Source organism: Camelina sativa, chromosome 10 (assembly GCF_030686135.1).
Source record: "Camelina sativa cultivar CO46 ecotype springtype chromosome 10, ASM3068613v1".
Lineage (NCBI taxonomy): Eukaryota > Viridiplantae > Streptophyta > Magnoliopsida > Brassicales > Brassicaceae > Camelina > Camelina sativa.
This window is the reverse complement of record NC_141889.1, coordinates 8387756-8413172: the sequence shown is the minus strand read 5'-3', so window position 1 is coordinate 8413172 and position 25417 is coordinate 8387756. Positions and strand designations below refer to the sequence as shown.

Sequence of the window (25417 nt, the reverse complement as noted above, 5' to 3'; positions counted from 1 at the left end):
AACAAACAAAGCTTAATGTTGTCAGACCAAATTTGTCTGAACAATTGTTAAGTATGGCAAGCAATGTTCACAACAGAGAACTGAATGATCCAAAGATCATTACTACAAAACCCTAATAATTTTGGGTTATGGGAATAGAAGTCAATTTGAGTTCATATTACCTTAACCTGACTATAGACTTGACTTGACGAATCTCTAAAAGAAGTAACGCCTCCGACGAAGGGAAACAAAGCACCGGAGAGGAACACGTGGAAGATTGAGGTTCAGTCGCGGGTTTCTATTTTTCTCAAAAGCGCGAAGAAGAGAGAACGAGACAGACCAACTGACCAGACCACGTATGAGAGAAGTCTGAGAAGAGAACTAGCCAGGAAAAGTTTGCTATCCGATCCTTTTATTTCTAGATAACTTAATTAGCGCCTCTGATGCTTTTACATTATTTCAGAAGACCTTTTTAATCATCTCGAAGTACTCTATATGCCACTTTAGTTTTTTTACAAAAGATCATTAGACACTACTAACCAAGGCCATCGGCTAAGGCCTAGCGTTTAACCAAAAAATTGAACATCAATTGGAACCTTACTATGGGTTTATATAGTATCATGGCGGTAGGACACCACCAAACACCTCAATGCCGTGGGATCAGCCGCCTGCAACAGGCTTAGACGGTTTTTAACTCTTCATTTCTGATATTTTTGTACTTCTTCTGTTTCCACTTTCCATCATCATTTGAATTTGAACAAAATGGTGTATCAAATGAATTCAAAAGGATACACCATTCTAAGCTGATTGGAGATAAAAACGTGTCGTGGTTTGCATCAATAATGTGAACATGAGAAAAACACCAAAACTGAAAATTGTAGACTTGTCTTTCAAAGTTATACATCTCCCAATGAAGAGAGAAAGCATTACAACGCAATACAATAGTAGAAACTACAGGGGAAAAAAGTAAATCATTCTTGGGATGTTTGATGTCAACAGAGTTTATTCAAACAAAATACTTCGTAAACTTGAAACTTATAAAAAAAAAAAAAACATTTCATTACATACCACAGGTTGTATGTATCCTCTTCTACTCCTCCCCTGTTTTCACCATCATATACACACTATGGTATACACATTAATAAAAGGACTCAAGCCTGTGTGGTGTCTCCAGCTGCTGCAGCACCATTCGTTTTCACACGCTTCTCCTTGTAGTCTTTCACAGCTGCCTTGATGGCGTCCTCCGCCAACATACTGCAATGGAGCTTGACTGGTGGGAGAGACAGATGCTTCGCGATCTCGCTAGCAAAATATCACAGAACGAAAATCACACATTCAATTTAGGGGTTCGCATGTTGAAAAACTCCATGCCATAAATCATAAAATTTACTTTGTCTAAGATAAAAAGGTCTAGCATGCCTGCGCATAGTCATGATGTAGCAACTTATGTACCATACTAACCAGTCAACAAACTCATACTAATAGAACAAGAAGTCCAGTAACTGAGTTCCTCTAAACATAATAACAGTCATAAAGTAGCAATTGCTATGTCGACAATCAATGAGTGAACCAATTAGACAAAAAGTGTGCACGTACCGCAACTAATCACTTATGTTAATATCTGCAAAACATGAATAGGAACACAGAGTATACTAATCATTTAATCAATAGACAAAGTCCAATGACCGAGTTCCTCAAAACATAATAATAGTACTGAAATACAGTTACTGATATGTCAACAATCAAAAAGAGTGGCCAATTTAGACAAACAGTGACTAGCGTAACGCAACAACTCACAACAGATTAGGTTAAATATATGCAAAACATGAATACGAACGCAAGGCATCCTTATCTTGGGAAGTATGAATGCCAGATTATGTAAGAGACGAACTAAACAGTACTTACGTGTTTTTGATGGTCAGGACATCCTCCATAGCTTTGCCTTTCACCCATTCAGTAGCTGAAAAAAAAAACATAAATCAATCAACATTAGAAAACTGCTACATATCCCCTAGAAATGACAGAGAGAAAAGATAGCTCAAATTACACCGACATAGAAGACAAGCCAGAAACAGAACCAGTACAATCTGATTCTGATGTCGCATCGAAAAGTTAAAATCTTTCTCAATGACATTAGGACTATTACAAATTCACGATTGAATCAATGAAAACAACGTCTCAATTCACAAAAACCCGACTAATCAATCAGTTCCTAGTCATGCCCTAATTTGAACACCGCCTCCACATCTGAAACCTAATTCCTCAATTCGAGAAATCAAAATCCCTAATTGAAAAATTCATATCTCAAATCTTTCTAATTCAATCCTCAATCGAACAAAGCACGAAACAAAAAGCACGAATTAGAGAAGAGGGTAAACATACCGACAGATGAAGAAGCGATAGCTGAACCACAACCAAAGGTCTTAAAGCGAGCATCAACGATTTGACCAGTCTTCTCATCGACCTTGATCTGAAGCTTCATCACATCACCGCACGCAGGAGCTCCTACGAGCCCCGTGCCGACGGTGGGATCATTCTTATCGAAAGAGCCGACGTTGCGGGGGTTGTCGTAGTGGTCGATGACGTTCTCATGGTAAGAACGGTAGATTCCAACAGGCCACGGCGTTGATTGACGTGACGTAAGCCCTAGAGCCTTCTTCGCAGCTTGCCCTAGCATCATCGTCGTCTTTTTCTTTTTTTAGGGTTCGTCTTCGTCCGAGTTTATACTTTGTTCCGCGGAAATGGGAATGAGATTGAATTTTTGAGGGTTTCCTTCAAGGGGCTATAAAGAAGGCGGTTTGGTTCAGACTGAGGTGACACGTGGACGGTTTAGATGGTTCTGAGATATTTTGTTACTATTTCTTTATGAGAATAACAAAATATCTTTGACGATTTTGACACGTGGACGAGTTGATCTAACCTGAGGATTTGATGAGTTGACTTTTTCTTCTCACTGATATTTTTTGATAGCCTAATTGATGTATTAGGAGTTTAGGACAAATCGCTCGTATTGTGTTTATCAACCATCTATCGTGAAACATGTGTTTGGCAAAACACAAACAAAGGTAAAATAAGTTTCACTATACGATTGGTTTAAGATATGATCTAAAAGTTGATTAAACAAAATATGTGTTTAACATTTTCTAAAGAAGAAATCAAACGAAAGATTCTCAATACGTACTAGATATGTTTATCTACTCCCACTGAGAATTCTAAATCAAACAAACAATACAACATAATTGATCATCTACAATAAGAGTTGGGATGTTATTATTTAATGAAGTTCTTAAAACGATTTGTGTTAAAATCATATATTTTCGTAAGGTTATTTTAGTTATGAATTAACAAAACTCTTTTCAACAATTGTGTATTACTGACAATTTGTAACTGAAATATATATTTTAAGCATCGATTTTGAAGGTGTTTCATAAGAATGCCTTTTTTTTGTTTGTTTTGTCAAACAGTGTTTCATAAGAATGCCTAAAATTCACTAATCAAAGCAAAGAATTGACGAGGAAAGCAAGTTAAGATTAGAAGTGCAAAAGAAAAAGACATGAGGCAGGAGCAGGACACATAATGGTGATTGTTATCCCTTTACCTCGCCTTTTAGCTAAATAAATCAATCACAAAGATAGAGAGAGAAACACATTAGAAAGAAAGAATGGGGAGCTTTAAGGTTGCGCACAGTTGTTGCTACTGCAGTAGTCGTTTGTCTCTCCATCCTCCTCATATCTCCTACAGGCACACACCAAAAAAAAAAAATTCCAAAATATTTGATCCCAAGATCTTAAATAAATACATGTTAATGAAATGTTGACTTTTTTTGTTTGGATCGGGACAGAAGTGGATGGGTGGGGAGTGTGTGAATACCGATTGGGTTTATGTAGTACTGCGGCCAAGAGCTCTACTTAAGATGAACCATGCAAGGCATTGGACAGCAAGTATCATGGAGGCGAATGATTAAATATTTGAAGTGGTAAAGGGATATGTTGGTGCTGCCACGATTATGATGCAAAAAGCGGTGCTGAAATGGCAAGCATGTGATTGTAGATGATGTGCGCGTTTGTGTTTTGCGTTTTGCATGATTTCATCTCAGATCTATATATACGAGTGTTTCCCTTCTACTTTGTATTACGTTAAAACAAAAGTTCTTACTTCCTTATCATCACTGAGAAGTAAACCTTACTACAACACTATATATTGAACACTTATTTTGTCTGAAATGACAAGAGAGATAGACATAGATTATGATGATAAAGTTCAAGGATTCAAGAGAGGGCTTCCTTCTTTGATAAGCACAAAGATGCTTCCACCGTCTCCTCTAGAGATCCGAATGTCTTTGTCTAGGTAAGTCGTGAGTAGCCACGACTCCGCCTTGTCCCCTGGCAAAGAGAATTTCAACGGTGGTTGGCTCGATATGGATCTAGCCACAGACGAGGCAGTGTCTTGCACCGAGGTAAGTAACCCTCTGATCGGGTTAAGATCAATCTTTTGACCAAGAACCTCAACGTTATCAGGTATTTCAATCGAATCCGTTAACTGAGGTGTCCCGATTACGCCTTGCTCAAACTTAATCTGCAACAACCAAAAACATTACTGAATCGCTTTCCCAAAGATATTGATATCATCATTCAGTTCTTGGTTTTGATGGAGGATGGGTTCAATTTTACCTGAACGCGTTTAGGGCTTCGGATTTCGAACTTAGCGTTGGTGCTAATCGAGTTTGTACCTAGAGGACCAGTGAAACGAACAGAGTTTTGGACGGTGAAGTTATCTGAATCAATGGTTTGTGAGATCTCATCCACTTTTACCAAAGGCAAGATCCCTCGTGAAAGCAACGGGAACAAATTCACGAACGATGTGTAGCTGCAATAGAGGTATTCACCAAATCAGTTCATCGTTTCATAGCAAGAATTTGAATCCAGAATCCTAATTTAACGGCATGGGGAAAAAACTTACGCGAGGATCCATTTGCCGTTGAGAAGGAAGAGAGCTTCCGTCGGAGCTGGGGTAGGGTTCTTCGACTCGAGCTGTGTGATTAAATCTCCGATTTCAGCTCTGGTCTCGCTAGATGTGTTCAAACCTCGATCGATTCCGTAGAACGAATCCGCTAACGATCTCTTCAGCCGCTCCGTCTCCTCCACGGCTTCGATTGCTTCATCCGCTACCGATAGAGCCGCCGATCCTCTCTCTCCCGCCTCTGTACCCCATTCGTCTTCCGCATCCGTGGCTCTGACTCTGAAATCCCCACGGGAAACAGCGATTCCTCCTCCGGTGGAGAACACCGGACGGTGAATAATCGAGCTCATCGGAACCGTAATCGGAATTTTCGAGAGGGATTTCGAGTTCGACGAGGTCGTAACTCTCGCTTTGCAGGGGAATTGGTTGAACAATTGTATCGCCGCCATTTTTTTTTACTTGGACTAAAAAAAAAGTTTCGAAGCTTTATGAACAAGAGAAGAGATACCACTACTTACTTATAGACAATGCAACTGAAAATGAAATAAGGTAAACGTTTCTTCTTTGATCGAATACACAGCACAAACCAAGATCATATACACTCGCCTACGACTCTGCCACGTGACGACCTAGGAATCGAACATACAAAGCGTCGCGTCGTTGAATGGGTGTGAGGCGAGCATTGTTTTGGATTCTAATCATCGCGTCATGATCAATGTAAATAAGGCTAGAAGCTTCCGCTGTTTCTGTGATGGGCTTAAATAGATTAAATGGGCCTTTGCTGATTTTTTTTTTTTTTTTTTGCATTTACATCATCTGACTTCCTTCCATAAAACCAAAAGAAAAACGTACAAAGTAGTACACAAAACCGTAGCTAAAATTTTGGAATTTGGAACGTATATCTAGGGATTCGACCTCAATTTACTCACACGTGGATCGAGGACTTTAAGCCGTCCGATCGTTTTTTCAAAAGATATCGAGGATCTCGATGATCGGACGGTTACAAAGAGGACACGATCCACGGTTAAGCCAGAGTTCTCTAGAGCACACTCTGCAAAAAGTATGACCACATGGGATAAACGCAGCACCTTTCTTTCTTCCCATACACACGCAACACACAGAATCATTACCCGTTAACGTCCCCATTGACGCCGTTATTATCTCCATTTCCTTTCCTCCTCCTCCGCCGTCGTCATGAGCGGCTCTCTCCGCCGTCTCCTCAAGCAATCTCATCAACGAAACTCTCGTCGGCGTCATATCTACCTCCGTTTCCGTCGATTCTCCTCCACGGTTATATCTCTCCGCTTCTAACGCCGTCGCGAGATTCATACCCGAACCCGATCCGGGAACGAGTCCGGTTTCGGTTTGTGCTTCGATTTCTTCGTCGTCTCTGGAGCTTTGACTATGGAGAGTGGCGTCGTTGTTAGTTAGACGGAGACTCCAGGTCGGACCACAGCATCCTCCGATGCATTTGAATCTCAACCGTTCTTTAAGAGTGCGTTTCCTCCTGGTGAGATCGTGACCGCTCATCTGACGACGGAGCAAATCAAGAAACGTCGTCGTAGTCGTGGTGCGGTGTGTCTCCGTCATCCTCTGACTCGTTCCGAGATCGAGTTCACTCATCATCGACTACTGATCAGTTACAGAGATTCTCCGATGGCGAAACGGAATCACCAGTACTCCGCCATGAGAGAGAGAGAGCTCTCCGAGAGAGAAATAAAGAGAGAGAGAGAGGGGGACTGTTCAGATCTTTTGGGTCTCGCAGTGATGATGACATTATAAAGCAAGTTTTCAGAGCTTTTTTTTTTTACTTTCACATTTTTAAAAAATATTATTTTAGAGTAAAGTTGTTACGGAATTAATATTATTTATCAAACAAATCTTAATAATTATAAACAGTTATAACGATTCGATTTGGTTGGTTCAGAGTTCAGACCTACTAGTATATTTTTATCCCACTTAAATAAGAGTATCAGGGGAATCAAATATTATGGAATACATTACCTTTAAGATATTTTTCAACCATATAAAACTTGAGTATATATACACTACTTTCAAACCATAGTGGCAAAAAAAGTGTATCTACGTCATTGTTAACAAGAACTAATCAATTTATAAATATGTCGGGGTGCATGCTTCCAACTATAATGTTAGTTCTTCTGAATTTCTGATGGAAACAAAAAAAAAAAATACTAAAAAATTTACCCTCGAGAGTAAAAAATTAATGCTATCTCTGTAACTGTACGACTAGATTTGTTGTTTAATAAAAACTCAAAAAGAAACAAAAAGTCATTATTATGGTCTTGATTCTTGAATAAAACAACATCGAAGAATAACTACAATTTATGTCACCAACGAAAAAAAAGTCATCCATCACAGTTCAAAGTTCTAACCCTATTATTAATGATTAAATAAATCATTCATCGATGGTACAACTAGCAATCAAAACCGATGAATAAAAATATTAAAACTTGATTAGTGCAAGTTTTACCAGACTGATGAAAATCTCATAACCACCGGGACAAAAAAAATTTCACGGTACACTCTTTTGGGCGGGAAACTATTTGTGTTATTTAAACCCGCGTACAAATAATTTGAAAAATCGAAAGAAAAAGGAAAAAAAAATAATAAAGAGAGGGGCGCATGAATTAAGGCTTTTTTTTCCCCCACGTGAAATGTCGCCCCATACACGACGTCGTCTTTGCGTAACACTGTCCCCAACATAACCCAACAAAAGTAAAAAATGGGAGAAAGTGATTCTAAACGCTAATACCAATACACTTTCTTCTCTTTAGAGAATGATGCATTCAATGATTTTGTACTTGAGCATTTTTGCCATCTTTATAATGTCAAATAACGCATTACTACTATTCATTCAAAGAAAGTGTATTGCTCCTATTGCCCATTAGTTACCCTTTGATTAACATTGTCATTAGTATTTGCGCTTATGCCTCGTTTCTGACACCAAATATGATTGAGCTTTTAGAAATGAAGGGCCTTAAATTGGTAAATTACTCCTATGAAATATAAATGGAGACCGACTATGCAACCACAATTTGTCTCCAACGACTTGGATAATAATATAAAACTCATCATGGCAAATTTACATAATATGGGTATTTGATTCTCTCCCACACATAACGATGGGAATCTCACACTTTTTCCTTTATTCCCAAGTCTATGGGAATTACACCTAATTCTTCATAATAAGCTGATACAAAACAATCTTTTTTTTTTAGTTTCCTTTCTATTTTAGTAATTTAACTCGTAATGGATTTCTTGATGCAGTCTACGATACCTTCGCAATGAGCCCCCTCAGGAACAACACAGCCTGATTCTTCTTCAGCATCATCTTCTATTATGGAGTGTGGAGAACGTAGGCTCCCCAGTGTCTGACATGCTTTCATTGTCTTGCAGTGTTCTGCTTCATCGTCTCTTATATTCACAAACACATCATATAGATTCTCTGTCCAACCATAACCACAAAGAAAACAACAGCAACAACGTTATATAGATTCTTAATCTAACACCAACACTAAAGCAAGTCAAAAAATTGAGAACAATGCTCCATTCATACGTATAGTAGACAAAAAGCTCAGTTCTTTTCTAGAACGTTGACTCACAACCATGGATCATAAACCTTTTTAGCAATTAGTGGATTTAATTCAGAGATTAAAAGAACAAACTAAAATTGCTACCTATTACTGGTCTTCGAGTGTTGGGAGCTCTGGATGTTTGGAACTCATCTGCAGACAACATACATGTGCCAGTTTGAGAGACTACTAATCAAAGAAAAGAAACCTCTAAAACTCTGGAGAAGAGTGACATAATCCGGAAGGATAAACTCACCAAATAAGTACAAGTCACTTCCGGTATAGTATTTTACTGCGATATCAGGTGCAGGCATATTCTTCAACTCCTCTGTTTAGGGAAACCACAAAAAAATCAGAACGTAAAATGTCGTTGAAGAATTTTGTGTGATATGTCAACGCAATAAATCCATTAACAACTAAATGGTACTCGGAATGTTGGAGAAAGAAGGAAAAAGCATTCTTGAAAATTGGAAACCAACCTCCACTGGCCTTGAGAAATTTATCATAAGTCTCAAAAGCATGACTCTCCACACATTCCGAAAAGTGATCTGCATTTGTAACAAACGATTGATGAAGTCATGTAGACCAGAAGCCAAATTTTTATCTGTTGCATCAATTCTCTGCTACTTTCTAGAAGGTCACGATAAGATTATAGTTTACGTGAAAAGGAAACTTACATGCCATTCTAGGGCTTATGATATACAAGAACACTGTCATGAAGTAATAGAATGTTGCTATGTGCTGGGCCAGAAAACGATCAAACCACCAAGAGTTTCCACCCAATTCCTGTGATCAGAATCATGTGTTTTACTGTTACCGACAATGCGAGTTAAGAGTATGCAACTCGTAGAGAAGGGAAAAAATTGGTTCTTACTTCCATTATGAGCAAGTGATGCATCTCATTCCAGCTCTCAGCAAAGTGTACTTTCAAATAATCTGCTCTCCTCCACCAACCAAAGGTCTCATACATGTGTAGAACAGACATAAAGGCTGCAAGGAGAACACAGAAAACAAACATTAGGTTCTAGCTCCATCTGGCGTCCAGATCCATAAATGTTGATAAACACAAAAAACTATACTTGAATCGCCTTTGGTTGTTAAGAGCTAAACTATACTTGTAATGAGATAAGGAAGAGGACATATATATATATATTCCTTGAACACGATTCTGTCAATGTTCTTTTTGCACATATCTCAAGTGACATTCACAATCTTACCTGATGACTAGCTCTTAATACGAAGCTAAATGTTACTTGCACACATTTGAAGGAACTGAAACTGCAGATAGATGCATTTACCAAAATAAGGCACTCTAGCAATCGTCTCAAGAACAAAGAACCTTGCATAGGTTCGATCACGGTACAGTGTGTCAAGTATCTTAATCACCGAGTCCTGAGAGGGGGAAACAAGAAACAAGACAACATCAAAACACATGAACACACAAATCAAACATTCTAACTTTCTAGTAAGACACAACGATTAAGATTTTTTTTTTTAAAAGCCTTACAGTAAGGAAGACATTAACTCCTTGCTCGAGCTTGATGATCCATAACTCAAACGCACTAGTCGAAGAAGAACTCGTATTTGACTCCTCCCCAAGTGGTTCTTTACCAGTAAAAGTCTCTGCTTTAAATGATTCCTCCACCACAACTTTCTCCTCATCCTCTTTCAAAATCGTTGCTTGAACTCGATGCTTGTTGTTCCTGAATTTTTAATTCATAATTAAAAAAAATTAAAACCCTTTCCATATTAACACGTGACGACACCAAATCAATTTAAAAAATCATCTGTAGCTAAGTAAGGCACACCTTAAGAGCAGGCGACTAGAAGAGAGAGGACGATGACAGAGCAATCGGTGAGATGAACTGTACGAAACGGCGGCTCTAGAGCATCGAAGTGTAACCAAAGGCTGTGAAATCGCCAACGTACGAGACGAGATGCCTGAGATCGCCATCGTCGCCGCCATATCGGGATCAGAGAGCAGAGAATTCACAGGGAAGAAAAGTAAAGGTTGGAGCTTTTTGGTAGAAATGGAGAAATTTTGAGAATTTTAGAAGGTGGGCGGATATTCTGGGTTCGCTCCACATCCCCATCGACGTCGACGCGTCCAACAAATCGGCCGGAGAAATATCCTACCTAAAAAAATAGGATCCGATTTAACTCAAAATGATCCGAGTCGGGTTATGTATATTGGGCCTTTGAATAACTTATGGGCTATAACGGCCCTAAGAATATGGGACACGTCATTAACTGATTTTATAACCCGTGAAATAACTACCATTTCTAACTACTGTATGATGACTAGGTTAATCCCGTGAATTCATCAATGACCTTTGTAATTAAAATTAATCACACGAATATGAAAAACAATTTAATACAATACATGTAATTACGAAATACTAATTGTTAGCAAAAACAATTAAGCTAAGTTTGAAGATAATCATCGGTTTTCTTTTACCAATTTAGCTGGAAACTACTCAGCATATGAAGTCAAAACCAATCAAACCCTTACAACAAAGCCAAAATACCCTTAATGAATCATTTTTTATAACTAATCTCAGTGGTACATTTTGTAAATACTAGGAGTAATTTTGGACATTTTCAAAATATACTTCATTTGTAATAGTATTAAGATTAGTATACAATATATTTATATGTATAACAATATATATACTATTATAAAAACACTAAAGTATAATAAGTGAGAGTAAAAAATGTTCGTGTAGTGTACTGCGGATCCATATCTACTATAAACTTAGATAAGTAAAATCACTTAAGTGCCTCTGGAATAACTTTCTTCTGGCAGGTAAGTGTGTGTGTTAGTCCTCATCTCTCTCTCTTTCAGTCTTGTTGAATTCTTGTTTCTTTTTTTGTCCACAGATCCAGGGGAACTTGATGAGGAGGATAAGTGCACTGAAACGGGTGAACTTGCCACCTGGGTTTGCGCTGTGTGCTGTCGCATTGAGGACCCAGGTCCTGCTGGCCTAGGCATTACTGGCCGAGGCGTTGATAATTTCATCACGCATCTCTCTACTCGAGAACATGAAGTCAAGGTAATTAAGCATCCTAGCCAAGTTTTTTCAACTAGTGTTTCCCTTTTCTCACTTGTGGTTTTGTTTGCCTAAAATTTGACCCCATATGTTAACTTTTTTTCCACTTGATGCTCATTTGTTTTTCAATCAGCTTTACGAATGGTGTCCCCCCAGTGGCGATTACATCGACGAGGAACTCGAGGGGTTCAAGGAGGAGTACCAGGGGTTCGACGAGGAGGACGAGGAAGCCAGACGAATGCTACTACCATGGTGTGGATGAGGAAAACCAGCAGGGATGTATACTCGTACAACAACAAGGAAGCGGTTGAAGCCAGTGTTGTGGCTCCCCTTGACTCTTTAGCAACCTGTTCTAATATCTGAAAACGTTGAGATGTCTAATCATTTGAATTCGGGTGTTTTGTTGATGAAAACTAAAACATTATAGGCTTAAGAGAGAAAGCAGAAGAAGATGAGTGAAGAGGAGGAGGAGGAGGAGTACATGGCCCCTAGTGTTTTTTTTTTTTTTTTTTTTCATTTCTAATGCCTTTCCCTTTCGTATTGTGAATGCTTTGTTTATGTCGCGTTAACTTAATGTCGCGTTAAACTTATACTATAACTTGAGCTTATTTTTCATGTCTCTGTTCTTTTTTTGAGATCGGACCGGATAGTAAGTTTCAGATGATCAATAAGGTGACAGCGATGTTGTTGACCGTTCATTATTCACCGTACAATATGGTTGGTTATACATTAATTGACAAATTAATTCGTTTACTAAAAGATTATGATTATTAAATGGAATCTATTGCATCCGTACAATCCGGTCAACTGTCAGATAAATCAATTGTCGTCTTCACTACGATGAGGATTTGGTGCTGTCTTTCTGCGACTTAACTGTGAAAGAACACTGTAAATCTGCATTGGTAGAGGTTGGAGCTTTTTTTGGTAGAAATGGAGAAATTTTGAGAATTTCAGAAGGTGGGCGGATATTCTGGGTTCTCTCCACATGCCCATCGACGTCGAACAAATCGGCCGGAGAAATATCCTACCTAAAAACAGGATCCCAATATGTCGAATGATCCGAGTCGGGTTATGTACGCTGGGCTTTGAATAACTTAAGGCCCTTAAAATATGGGACACGTCATCAACTGATCTTATAACCCGTGAAAATAACTACCATTTCTAACTACTGTATGATGATGACTAGGATACTGATATTTAATCCCGTGAATTCATCAATGACCTTTGTGATTTTTCAATCACTAGTAATAATTACGAATGTGAAAAAAAGCTTAATATAATTACAAAATACTCCTATTTATATTCTTACGAATTCTTAATAAAAAAACTTTTATAGCCAAACAATTAAGCTAAGTACCCCTCAAGCTGAAAATTAAATATCCAACTTTAATCTTTCTACGGATTTTTTTTAAGTAATATTAAATACATATTTTTTGGAGCTAATGACGATCATCTGTTTTGTTTTACCAATTTAGCTGGAAAACTACTCAGCACATATGAAGACAATTTCATAAACAGTAAACATCTGAATAAAATAATAGGTAATATTTAAATACTATTTAAGATATTAAACAGGAAGTGAAAAACACCCTTTCCAAATTCCAACTACTAGCAGCCAACAAAAAATAAAAATGAACCCACATAATATCTGAGAACTAATAATATAAGTACTATGTTAAATACGTGTTTTGTCTTTAAATTAATCAAATAAAAAGTTTCGTAAACTTTACTATTTAAACAAGATTTACAGGTATGGTATTATAGCTTACAACAAAACCAATCAAACGCGACTTTAATTTTATTTTGCCTTTTTCTTTCCCTCTTTGAATTTTTCCCTAAAATTCTCATGGCGAACGCAACATCGGAGCGAGGATCTCGGGACCATCTTCTCCGGGAGACGATGACACGACCAAGCGCGATCAACAACAACAACAACAACAAATCGCAACCGGAGTTTCCAGCGTCACGGTTCACGTTCATGTCCCTCGTGCTCTGGTTCGACCAGTCGAATTGCGGCACGGCTCTGCTTTCGTGGTCCGTATTCTTCCTCCTCGTCGTTATCGTACCGATGATCTCTCACTTCTTGCTCGTCTGCTCCGACTGCGATTTCCACCACCGACGGCCCTACGACGCCGTGGTACAGCTTTCTTTATCGATCTTCGCGGGAGTCTCGTTCGTTAGCCTCTCGATTTGGTCGAGGAAGTTTGGGATGAGACGGTTCTTGTTTCTTGATAAGCTTTGGGATGTTAGCGACAAAGTTAGGATCGAACACGAAGCTGAGATTCAGGTTTTGTTCCTTTCTTTGCTTTTATCTCACCCGCTAATTAAATTTCATTTGTAATCGTTGTTGATTTTGGAATTAGAGATGTTTCTGCAAACCTAGAATTCAAAAAAAAAAAAAAAAAACCTAAGAACCTTTACCAAACTGAACATATATTATACTAATTTCGTAGTCTCTTTTTTTTATTCCAGAATTTTAGTAAACGCAACAAATAATCATTTACTAATTTTGTTTTCACTAAGAATATAAAGAAAATAAACATTTGCCTGTTTTGAAAAAAATTAAAGCTTTACAAAATATTACTACTAATTTAATTTCTTGTTTTTACTACTTTTTCTTATGGCAAAAAACAAAAATATATTAATATTCGTTTTAGCAATGTTTTGTTATTTCGTGTTTCTTTAAAACAGTTTGAAATTATGCAAAATAATGAATGAGTATTTGAAAAAAGTTCAGTGACCAAAAAATTACGTCATTAAACAATTTTTAATTTTCTAGCCGACACTGTTTTGTCTTTTTGTGAGTTAAGTGTGACGTTGTTTTGTCTTTTTTGGAAAAATTAAAAAAAAATAAATAACAAAAAATCCGACCTGCCGGAATCGAACCAGCGACCTAAAGATTTATCTGTCACAGACTACAGTCTTCCGCTCTACCAACTGAGCTAAGGTCGGATGTTGCTTTTTTTTCGCTTTCAAAAATTTATAATTAATAAACGTTTTTTTTTTTTGCTCTGTTTCTTGATGATTGCAGAGATCGCTAAAACGACTAATGATCTTCGTCCTCCCATCACTAACGCTCGAAGCAATCTACAGAATCTGGTGGTACATCTCTGGCTTTAACCAGATTCCTTACATCATCAACCCTGTTCTTAGCCACGTCGTCGCATTCACTCTCCAGCTCTCTTCTTGGCTTTACCGTAACACCATCTTCATCGTCGTCTGCATTCTCTACCAAATCACTTGTCATCTTCAGACTCTTCGTCTCGAGGATTTCGCACGTTGCTTCGCCTCTGAGATCGCTGACGTTAGGTCAGCTCTCGGCGAGCATCAAAAGATCCGCCGTAACCTGAGGATTGTTAGCCATCGGTTCAGGAGGTTCATTCTTTTGTCTTTGGTTCTTGTTACTGCTACTCAGTTCATGGCTTTGCTTACCACTACGAGAGCTAGTATTGCTGTTAATATATATGAAGTTGGCGAGCTCGCGGTAAGAGATTCTCTCTGGTTCTGTTTTCTTGTTCTGTTTTTCGGATTGAACCCATCACTATTCACTAATAAATGTCTTTTTGTAATGTTTTGGTGTATATACAGTTATGTTCGTTGAGTTTGGTAACAGGAGTATTCATATGTTTGAGAAGTGCAACGAAGATAACTCACAAAGCTCAATCCGTAACCAGCCTTGCAGCTAAATGGAACGTTTGCGCAACAGTTGACTCGTTCGACCATCTTGATGGGGAAACCCCTACTGGTTCCATGATTGAATCACAAATTTCTCCATGTGGCATTAATGCGATGGATACATCTGATGATGAAGAAGGAGAAGGAGACGATGATCTTGATAATACCAAGATACATCCCATCTACGCTAATACAATTTCTTACCAAAAACGTCAAGCTCTAGGTAAGTTTATTATTTCATATGCATAATTTGATATAACATTCAACAAAATTACAAAAACTTTAGATGACGTTGTTGTTGTTCTTTATTGCAGTGACGTATCTAGAGAACAACAAAGCTGGGATCACTGTGTATGGGTTCCTAGTAGATAGATCATGGTTGCATACGATTTTCGGGATTGAACTCGCTCTTCTACTATGGTTGCTCAATAAAACGATCGGTATATTGGCTTAAAACCGGTTTCTCTTGTTTCAAAAAGGATCTTCTCTTTTACCAATGTTTATTCTTTTGTAATATTTGTTTTTTTGGTTTTGTGACAGTGAATATACCATGAACCAAAGTATTTGGTAATACATATATACATATATGCAGCATTGAATCGTTTTGGCATGATGTTTCTCTCGAAGATATGACGAAGGAACAGTAGAGAATTTTCATAAGAGGCAAGGAGATATGTCTCTTCCTCCTCCTTACGTGTTTAATTACAAATCTGGAGATATGACAAACTATTTTTGATTAAATACAAAAAATGTACGTGCATGGCTGTATAGATGTATGTATCTGTTTTTGATGGAACTCAAAGTTACTGATTATATGTATGTTTAGTCTTGTAGAATGATAGAATAAAGATCGCAAGGAAAAAAAAAATAGTTATTTTTCTCTGTACCCTCTCAGCTTTAAACTTCCAAGAGACTTAATTAGCGAACAAGGAGGAGGTAACAAACTTTTGTTTTTTGTTTTTGTCATGTACTATATTACTTAGTATTCTCACAAAACTTGATCTGGATCTTGCAACTGGGCGGTTTAGGAACCATAAGCAGATCTTTGGTGATTCGGGACTTTTCCTCGTCGTTTATAGCATAAACACCAACTTTTACAAGCTCAAGACATGATAGTTTCTCTAGCAAATGTTTTATAAGCTCTAGCTCTCCACTCTTTCCCCTATACTCAGTTATCTTCAATACTTTCACAGGACATGAATGTCCAAATTCTTGTTCATATTGACGGGCTTTATTTGGACCCTGAAACAAGAAAGAAGGGGAATATTAGCGACCTGAGTTTGTCCAATAAGCTTTCGGGCCGGTTTTGGTTTATATTTATACCTTGAGGACGAGGGTCTGTAGATTCGGAGATTTTTCCAGAAGTATTAGATGTTCCCAACGGTAGTAGATTGAATCAATTGTAATAGATAAACGAGACAGCTTGCTCAACACTGGGATGGCTTCACGGAAATAACGGAATACCTGAAACCAAATATATATATATATATATATATATATATATATATATTAACAAGATTTTGGTTCCTAAACTTTTGACTTCCATGCAAATAATATGAAAGGAAAAAGAAAAGAGAGATCACTCTTTTACCAGACAAGTAGTAGCACCAGATAACTCCAAGGTCTCAACGTTTTGTAACCCTTTAATCAGATTTATTGGGTTGCAATTAGCAATATGGAAATTAAGTTTAAGCTTAGCTTCGACAAGGGAATCAAGATTCACAAAGGGACAGTTTTTTGGAGCTATATCAGAGTATTCCAAGTAGGCAAGACTCGGTGTATCTAAAGTCAGGTCCCGATAATCCTTAGGCCTAGTACAGAGAATAATAGTAAGTTTCTTAAGGGTCAAGGAAGACACGATGCGGCAGCATTTTCGACTTTGCCAGCTCCCTCCAGAAATGAATAATTCCTCAAGCACAGGGCAAGCAGAAAGAAGCTTTTCAAAAGCACAGCCTTCACTATTGTAGCAGCAGGTCGAACCTTGAGTGATGGAAGAGAAACATCATCAGGAATCACAGCATCAAATCTTCTTAAGAGTTTAAGCTCAACCAATGTCTTGCAAGTGAACATCTCCAGAGGCACTAAGATGGGCTCATTGGGGATTACGAGTATATCAAGATCTAAGACACCATGTTTCAACAAGTCAGTCATCCAGCGGGTGACATGACCCGCGTCGATACTCGTAAGGCATTTTATTGAGATTTTCCTCATGTGGAAATTGCCAGACACGGACAGTACTCTATCCACAAAATCGATGAAGCTTTGTTCTCCACCCACTTCTTGATCATCTAAATGAAGATTGGGCCTAAAGGCAAACAGATAACGCCATCGCTTTGAGAGGACAGATGTTGAAGTAGCCTCACTTAACGGAAGGAAAGATAGAATGTGGCAAATAATATCATCTGATAAACCGTTGATCATATCCATCGTTCCCAAAAACAAAATCCTAGATAAACCTTTCAGGCGTGATCAATCTGAATAAGAGATCTCAAGCATCAACCATCAAATAGATAATTAATCACCCACTAACTTGAATCAAACTGAAAAGATAAAACTTTCATTGGTAAAAAGAATGAAACTTGGACAAACCCCACCAGCAGCTAAAAGCTAAAAAATCATTGCAGAATCTAAGATAAAGTATACTGCTTTACATGCAACTCAATGTATTTTCGCTTCAGAACCATAATACTCAATTCATTACAGTTTTTAAAAAGAAAACGAGTTAAACTTGGACAAACCCACCAGCTGCCTGAAATCATAGGAAGCAGGTGCAGAATAAAGTATTTCTGCTTTGCAAGCAAACAACGAAATTGGCCCACTAATCAACTCAATAGTCGATAGTTCGATTCAAAGACTAACCAAATCAGTTATTAACGGAATCAGATCCGTCATCTACTGTTCTACACACCAAGTTATTGCTCCTATGATCACGTAACAAGATGTGATTTGGTCAAAGATAATAAATATATATCTGTGTGATTGTAATTAGTTTCTCTAAGATCTCTTCGGTAGTCTATAAAAGACTTGTAAGTCATTCTAAGCAATAAACATAAATATTTCCTTATTGTCTTTGATTCTTCATCAATCCGATGCGAACGGAAGAAACAAAAAAAAATTCAATCCGTCATAGTTCATACGGTGAGCAGAAAACTAACCAGGAGGGGGGGGGGGGGGGGTCTCAACAGAGAGAAAAGTTTACTTCTTTAGCTTGTGGGCTTTAGTTTTGGGTTTTGATTATGGCCCAAAAGTAGAAATATATATGATTCCATCGCAAAATCTTGGCTTAATTGCGTTTGATTTTGTTTTTTTTTTCAGAAATTGATGATAAGCATAATTTTTACCTCCTTCTTTCTTCTTGCTAGTCAAAATTATTTGTTCATAGAGAGAGAGAGAGAGTGAATCTATTTTTAAAAAATTTGACTGGTAAATCTCTCTACTCAGTTTTTGAGATATCGTAGTAAACATTATATATGGCTAACCACAAAACTGCAAAACTGTGATTCTATGTTTTGATCACAGTGAAAATTATAACCACCACATTTGATAATCATCATCTTTATGTTCAGCAAACGATATAAAAAGTATTTTACAGTTTGCAGACACGAGTTAATAAGACTTGCTTCCACGTTTCATGTCATTTCCAATTGATCTCTCAACAGAAATTCGAAATGAGACAGAGACAAATGGAACGTTCGTTAGGGGAATTACACTAGTCGTGGTTAATAAACTTAAAGATAATACAAGAATATAATCATAATTAGATGGAAAACATAATAATTATTTTTAACAGAAAATAGCATTTACATTTTGGTGCTTTATCTACACATAAACCCCATAGAAGGGGCAAAAAGAAAAAAAAAAACTAATAGGATCATCATCGCAAAAGGAAAGGCAAAGCCCATTTGGTTTCCTTTTTGAACCAATTTGGCTCTCCTCTCATTCCTCTCTTCTTCCTTCAATCTCGTGAGCCTAACTCTTGTAGCATTTATATATTGAATATCGGGCAAAAGAAGCATTACATACATATTGGTTTCAGACAGGAATGACATCAGCATTTTGATTCTCGTCGCAGGTGATGATCAAGCCATCTGCGTAGGTCGAAAGGAGGCAGTGCCACCACCTGCAGCCACTGGAGACTGCTTCTGCCGGAGGAACTATCATCAGAACGTTGTCATGTCTTCTTACCATCCCCATCACGCTCACCGTGCTTCCTTCTTTTATGTATCTGATCATCACACACAAACAAATATGATTGAAATCAGTAACAAAAGGGTTATATCTTAACTGCAAATGTGAAACCGATGAAGTAACAAAACGGTGACTTCTGGGTCTTACTAACTTTAGTCCTTACTTAACCTTCTAAGAATCTAAACCCTTTAACTTCAGATCTAACACTGATGTGAGATGTTTAAGCCGTTTACTTTGACATAAGTTAACGGGTTACTTCCCACTATACATGTTTCATCACATCTTTTTCCATGATTGTGACTTTTAGTGTGGAAGAAAAATCCATTGGTACCAGTCAAAGTAAACGCCTACATGAACAATCTGAGAGTATAAACTTTCAATCTTACTGAAAGCATGGTTTAGAAGGTCGTATTTTATGTAGGTAAAAATCTAAATTTCAAGGTTTGGACAGTGACTCTAACAAAAGTATGAAGATTCACATACCCTTCTTTGAGGCGCATGACTCGGTCATCGGCTGAGAGGTTGCGATCCGACAACCACTTCAAGAAGGTGGGAGATTTATCTTTGTTCTGCGCTGTTACGTTAGCCACTGTCGCCGGTTTGACAAAAGGAGAAACTTTTGATCCATATCCTGCCTTTACTAGCGCCCGCAATCCAGATTGGAAATCTGATATGTAAAAATCCGACACGTATTTCTGCCAAAGAAATATAATCACAACAATAATCATCAAACTTAACCATCTCCTCCCTTCATATAAAATCTTGGAAACCTGACCAAAGAAGAATAAACTAACCTCAGCATGTCTACATCCCCAAGAAAAGCATCGATGTTTAGGGTTTGCGGATTTCCCACCAAAACCTTTGTACTCATACAACTCCGTGGATACATAAACGCATCTTGGTGTTCTTTGGTATGAAGACTCCAGAGGAATGCTTCCACATGTCACAACCTACATACATAAAAAAAAAAAAAAAAAAAAAATTCAACATTTCAAGCAAAACAAGAAATACACCAATGACCATCACTACCAGATTTAACCATATCTCCAGCAACATTGTTATTTCAGAAATTATAAATAGTCTGTACAACGCATTACACTAGCTGTTGACGACTGTACTCCAATCCACAAATACAAAAAACACCCGTGACTCCAATTTGTCCAATTATAAATTGGTCTAATTTCACTAAAGACTCTTATAATATCTATGCTTAACACAAAAAAAAAAGAAGCAAAACTCGTCATAAAGCAAAACACTAAAATGAAGTTAATTAAACACTAAACAGAGATCCAAGCATATGATACATCCATAAGCAAAAAGCCAATGATAGATAATGACATTCTAACTTCACTCAAAATTTGAAAACGATCTAAAAGCTAAATTAGGAAGCAATTTAGTTTAACCAGAACAATTAAAGTCACTTACTAAAACTGGAAATTTTGTAAAACATCTGAAAATTAGGTTTTAACTTACCCCTGTAACCTTAACGAATTGTCCATCAATGGCGCCTCTAAGCTCAGCATCTGGATACTTTTTGATGAAACTCAACAGTCCTTTTCTTCTCCAAACGCAGTTCCAAATCAAAACCACGATTGCTGGACAAACCGCCGCTAAAACCGCCGCAATCACCACAGGTTTCTTAACCGCCACGGTAAGAAACGCTCCCACTAGCAATCCCATCGCGGCCACGATAAGAACCGCCCAAACTACCGCTTTTGGTACTGTAAACCCGACCCGAACCGGGTCTACGTTAAGACTCGTCACCGACGACCCGTATTTAGGCTTGCTCGACGCTAAATTACTCAACTGGTGGTCCAATTGACCCGACCTCCTCGACCCGGACAAAATCGGACCGGAAGAACCGAGAGAACCGGATGTTATTAAACCGGTCGGCTGAAGCTGAGAGAGCGGACCTGAGAATTTCTTAACCGAGCCAGAGTTGGGACCAGATCGAACGGATCCACTATTAGGGTTGGAAGAAGAACCGGAGACACGTGGCGGCGCCTGGAGCCTCGAAGTACCTCCGCTGCTATTACCACCGACGATTAACGGCGGCGGTCCTTGTGAATCGACGACGGAGATGTCGAACATCCTTCCTAACTCGCCGGATTTCTTGATGTCGCCTCCGGTGTAAGGCACAGCTCGAGCCGCCATTGTCGGTGGTCGCTCTTTTGGCTGCTCTAGCTTTCCCGATACGTAGAGTCCATTTGGTAGCTGGTGGGATTGGATCCGACCCGCCATTTCTTGAGAAGAGAGAGAGATAAAGCTAAGAATACAGAGAGAAAACTTTACTCTTTGAGTGCTCCAGATGAGAGAGAGAGAGAGAGAGAGTAGTCTCGCGCGTGTAGGTGTGAGTGGCAGTGAAGGTGGAAGGAGAGAAGAAGAAGGACGAAGGATGTGAAATGACGAAAAAGGGGTAACTCAGGACTGTGTTATTACGAAGCTGCCACTGTGTGTGTTCTGAAAACAGACGATTGCGTAATCTTTGAAGTAGGCTAAGTTAGTTAGAAGGTTTTGTTTTTTCTTGATTGGTTGATTTGTAACAGTAATCGCCTACTTGGCGCTTTTTTTTCAATTTACACTTTTCATCTTTATTTCAAAACCTTTACAAATTACCCCATACCTTTTCTCTCTATTTTAAAATTTCCAATTTAAAATTTGAAATTCGAGAAAAAATAAATCCAATCACTTTATTTTAAAAAAGAAAATGGAGACTATTGGTCTAGACATTTTTTTTTGGGGTTAAAAACTATAACAATGCTAAGTATAACAATTAGCCAGCAAACCCCAATCACATGTGAGATCTTTAAGGATTATTTTGGTATTTGTATTTAGATTAGATTACACAAACAAAACGTATCAATGTCAAATAATATTTTTGCCTCGATAATTGACAAAACAAAAAAAAGTGTAATAGCCTTTGACCCCTTTGTTACAATTTACAGCAATACAAGCTTTGAACTCTAAATTTCGAAGATCGACATTATTTTATTTTTAATTGTAAAAAGAAGTTTATTAGAGTTTTGTTGTTCGGGAGTCACAAGAATTGATAAATTCGATCTTTGTTATTAACAAGAATAAATAGACTTATCTTTGAGTAGGACCATCTTCAACGGCCCAATGCCAGCGTTTCTCATTAATCATAACAAGTTCATGCACGTAATTTACTTGTTCTTTGTATTTTCCTTGTTACATCTATCGTATAAAACTAAACTGTAATTTTAAACATTTAATTAAATTTCATCACACGTGATCTAAGTGTAATGCTAATTAGCATTTTTAAATTTTCGAATGATTGCAATAATTGAAGCCACTATAAAAATATATACAGTCAGTACAGTACAAATAGAGTTAGTAGACTGATGATATATATATATTTGTTAGCAAATTTTAGCGGCTAGGGTAAAATCAACTTAAATTTGTTTATTAGTGTATAAACTTAAAATGTAAATACATATAAATATTTGTTGGACTTAGATTCTTGTGTAGCTGTCACTATAATATGAAGATTCTGTAATATTTGAGATGGTGAAGGGGTAAATGTTGGAAATCACATATAGTCGGTGGGTTGCTACTGGAAGAATCCAAAGGAAGATAATAATATGGGTGCAAATGGGATATTATGTGTTTTGACTATAATACCCCCCTGCAACAGACCATGCAAACTCACTTGGATTTTTTGTGTTCTTTTTTGGTCGGATCGTTTTAATAATAATGTTTTTTTTCACTATTTATATATGGTTTCAAAAAACTTAGATATTGACATATGTTTGAAAACTTCATTATTCAGATCCCCTTATTCATATGGTGACATTTTTTTTTGTTGTCTTCTTATCTACGCTAAATAATTTGTACAGTTAATAGTCAGATTCACCATTTTCACAACAATCTGAAACTATCATATGATGATGGCACTGGCTGCTATTTATCCGACATAGATCTAATCTCTATATCAGTTATTGATTTGAATGAAACGTAAGCAACTAAAAAGTTTACTGTTCTCTTTTTTTTTTGAACACATCAAAAGATCCGACTTGCCAAATTATATAATGCAAAATCAATGGAAATTACAAGTTCTGTGTGTTACACAAATAGTAAAAGTTTCCATAACCAACGAAACAAGACATATTAAACCGAAACCGGTTTTCACGACAGAGAAGTTGGACCAGAAGACCAGAAGATGAGCTGATGTTATCATATTGTTCTTCTAATTGTGATAGATATTAGGATGTTTTCTTGAGTGCAGTGTTGCCTTCTTAAAACTATTAAGAAGAAGACGGCGAGCTCTGCATCCGTTGTTTGATCCATAACTCCAGATACTGTAGTTCCTTATTACTGATCGAGTGACCAAGATCCGGATAAGCCTGCAGATAAACAAACGATCCTCAGTTATATATATATATATATTCTCAAGAACTGGTTTCTAAGATCTTTCCATGTGATCAGTATATTGGACTTCATATTAGTATACCTTGAATTCACAAGTCACACCAGCTTGTTGAAGAAAAGGAAGAGCTGCTTGACCAGCTTCAAATAGTACAGTCTTGTCATCTATGCCATGAGACCACAAGATTGGTGTCTGCATATACAAAATCCGGAGACTCAGAAACCCAAAAAAAACAGTGACGAGAAGATCCGACATTCACCCTTTATAAGAAACACAAAAGAACGTATGAAACCTTTTTAGCCTCTTCCGTAAACTGATTGATGATCGAAGAGTTGAATGGAATCCATCCGCTAAAGACTGAACCTCCTCCAAGAGCTTTCGGGTAAAGAAGAACACTAGCCAAGGTTAATGCACCTGCAGAACATCAAACATATTGTAGAATTTTAGAATCAGTAAGTAAAATCCATGGAAATGAGTAACTATGGTAGTGCAAAGAGAGATCACCTCCTTGGCTAAATCCACAGATATACACATTCTCCGGATTTATTCCTCCTGCAATCTCCTTATCTATAACAGCATGAACGTTCTTAACCGCTTTAAGCAAACTGCTTTCATCTTTCGGAGAGCCCTACCACATAAAAACAGTTGCTTACTTGATGTCATACAAATATCTCTTGAACAGAGCCAGCTCCTTAAAATGTATAAACAGTTCTGTTCTTTGTACACTATAAACCTTAAATTCAACTGAACAAGTACTGATTGGTTAAGCTACCCAAATTAGTAAGTATTTTGAAGAAGTGTTACCGCAGTAAGAGGAAGCTCAGGGATGTCAAACCAAGACGGCATCACTGCACCATCTGCACAAAACAAAATCAAAGCCCAAAAACACTCAAAGAGGAGAAGACGCAATACTCTAGCAAGGACCAATCAATACTTTAGCAAAGACCATGCTAAATCCAAAAGCAAGTCACACACAATAATGTCAAATAGGAAACTTTTCTAGAATGAGGTCGAGACGTAAAAGTTCGAATTAGCTTAAGATAATATAAATTTCCCAATGCAATAAGTCAAAATTTTCAAGCTCAATTATATCATAAAACACTGATCAAACCCTAGAGAAGAACGAAACGCATAACACACCAACTCTAATGATCCCCAAATTAAGAGAGTAAAAGGTCAATCGTACAATTGCAAGAGACTGGATTTGATGGAGCTGAAGGGAAGAGCCACTTAGTGTTCCTAAACTCCGGGGACCTAAAAAGTGTTTTGATGGGTTCGTTTGCAGGTCCAGAATCACCAAGCCCGTGAAGCCATAAGATGAAGGTTCGAGCCATGGAGTCTGGATTTCGTGAAGAAGAAGAAGAGATAGCAGAGGTGGATGACGGGTAAGGTTTGTTTTGGAAGAAGAAGATTAAGAAGAAGAAGACAGTGCTCAATAGTGCGGTCGTGAGAAGAACGATCGGTTTCGTCAGTCTACTTGTTCGCATCCCTTCACCATTTTATTTGGAGATCGAACTCTCTCATAAAGCTCTGTTTTTTTTTTTTTTTAATGGAGAATCGAATCAAAGACTATGCCTAAATGACTA

At 37.7% G+C, this 25417-nt stretch overlaps 8 protein-coding genes, 1 non-coding gene and 2 pseudogenes across 12 annotated transcripts; 3 read left to right on the top strand and 8 right to left on the bottom strand.

Annotated features, from left to right (window-relative positions):
• Positions 1-837: 837 nt before the first annotated feature.
• Positions 838-2801, bottom strand: LOC104718094 (iron-sulfur cluster assembly protein 1). The gene is made up of 3 exons (XM_010435767.2): positions 2362-2801; positions 1885-1939; positions 838-1281 (listed from the first exon to the last, which is right to left on the bottom strand). Exons 1-3 carry the CDS (start codon positions 2657-2659, stop codon positions 1131-1133), a joined length of 504 nt encoding a protein of 167 aa, XP_010434069.1. The 5' UTR covers positions 2660-2801; the 3' UTR covers positions 838-1130.
• Positions 2802-3555: 754 nt separating this feature from the next.
• On the top strand, positions 3556-3939 carry LOC104720190 (defensin-like protein 95 pseudogene; annotated as a pseudogene).
• Positions 3940-4110: 171 nt separating this feature from the next.
• LOC104718093 (putative plastid-lipid-associated protein 2, chloroplastic) lies at positions 4111-5393 on the bottom strand. The gene is made up of 3 exons (XM_010435766.3): positions 4939-5393; positions 4650-4845; positions 4111-4554 (listed from the first exon to the last, which is right to left on the bottom strand). Exons 1-3 carry the CDS (start codon positions 5385-5387, stop codon positions 4240-4242), a joined length of 960 nt encoding a protein of 319 aa, XP_010434068.2. The 5' UTR covers positions 5388-5393; the 3' UTR covers positions 4111-4239.
• Positions 5394-5702: 309 nt separating this feature from the next.
• Positions 5703-6564, bottom strand: LOC104718092 (uncharacterized). Its single transcript, XM_010435765.3, has one exon. It carries the CDS (start codon positions 6562-6564, stop codon positions 5905-5907), a length of 660 nt encoding a protein of 219 aa, XP_010434067.1. The 3' UTR covers positions 5703-5904.
• Positions 6565-7993: 1429 nt separating this feature from the next.
• On the bottom strand, positions 7994-10720 carry LOC104718090 (ubiquinol oxidase 4, chloroplastic/chromoplastic). Of its 3 annotated transcripts, none has more exons than XM_087469491.1 (10): positions 10340-10720; positions 10039-10234; positions 9830-9923; positions 9406-9521; positions 9209-9317; positions 9011-9079; positions 8788-8859; positions 8637-8684; positions 8237-8404; positions 7994-8149 (listed from the first exon to the last, which is right to left on the bottom strand). In XM_087469491.1, the coding sequence occupies exons 1-10, from the start codon at positions 10495-10497 to the stop codon at positions 8091-8093; spliced, it is 1089 nt and encodes a 362-aa protein (XP_087325617.1). In that variant the 5' UTR covers positions 10498-10720; the 3' UTR covers positions 7994-8090. The 3 variants fall into 3 exon arrangements, with proteins under 3 accessions (XP_087325617.1, XP_087325619.1, XP_087325618.1); XM_087469493.1 differs by having other exon boundaries at positions 9749-9923; positions 10340-10628; XM_087469492.1 differs by having other exon boundaries at positions 7994-8404.
• A 137-nt stretch (positions 10721-10857) lies between these two features.
• LOC104718089 (uncharacterized) lies at positions 10858-12200 on the top strand. Its single transcript, XM_019230683.2, has 4 exons — positions 10858-10866; positions 11310-11337; positions 11412-11584; positions 11715-12200. Exons 1-4 carry the CDS (start codon positions 10858-10860, stop codon positions 11841-11843), a joined length of 339 nt encoding a protein of 112 aa, XP_019086228.2. The 3' UTR covers positions 11844-12200.
• Positions 12201-13168: 968 nt separating this feature from the next.
• LOC104718088 (uncharacterized) lies at positions 13169-16124 on the top strand. 2 transcript variants are annotated; one of them, XM_010435762.3, is made up of 5 exons: positions 13169-13868; positions 14613-15065; positions 15170-15479; positions 15571-15696; positions 15797-16124. In XM_010435762.3, exons 1-5 carry the CDS (start codon positions 13428-13430, stop codon positions 15808-15810), a joined length of 1344 nt encoding a protein of 447 aa, XP_010434064.2. In that variant the 5' UTR covers positions 13169-13427; the 3' UTR covers positions 15811-16124. The 2 variants fall into 2 exon arrangements, with proteins under 2 accessions (XP_010434064.2, XP_087326262.1); XM_087470136.1 differs by having other exon boundaries at positions 15571-15866.
• Positions 14447-14533, bottom strand: TRNAY-GUA (transfer RNA tyrosine (anticodon GUA)). The gene is given in 2 exon segments: positions 14447-14482; positions 14497-14533. It is a non-coding gene; the product is annotated as a tRNA-Tyr (tRNA).
• A 107-nt stretch (positions 16125-16231) lies between the features above and the next one.
• Positions 16232-18067, bottom strand: LOC104720189 (F-box protein At4g22280-like; annotated as a pseudogene).
• A 946-nt stretch (positions 18068-19013) lies between these two features.
• Positions 19014-21926, bottom strand: LOC104718086 (protein SHOU4). The gene is made up of 4 exons (XM_010435761.2): positions 20918-21926; positions 20239-20394; positions 19928-20139; positions 19014-19481 (listed from the first exon to the last, which is right to left on the bottom strand). The coding sequence occupies exons 1-4, from the start codon at positions 21683-21685 to the stop codon at positions 19289-19291; spliced, it is 1329 nt and encodes a 442-aa protein (XP_010434063.1). The 5' UTR covers positions 21686-21926; the 3' UTR covers positions 19014-19288.
• A 1419-nt stretch (positions 21927-23345) lies between these two features.
• Positions 23346-25412, bottom strand: LOC104718085 (putative carboxylesterase SOBER1-like). The gene is made up of 6 exons (XM_010435760.2): positions 25018-25412; positions 24636-24688; positions 24336-24459; positions 24124-24245; positions 23916-24023; positions 23346-23808 (listed from the first exon to the last, which is right to left on the bottom strand). Exons 1-6 carry the CDS (start codon positions 25316-25318, stop codon positions 23710-23712), a joined length of 807 nt encoding a protein of 268 aa, XP_010434062.1. The 5' UTR covers positions 25319-25412; the 3' UTR covers positions 23346-23709.
• Between the last annotated feature and the right edge of the window lie 5 nt (positions 25413-25417).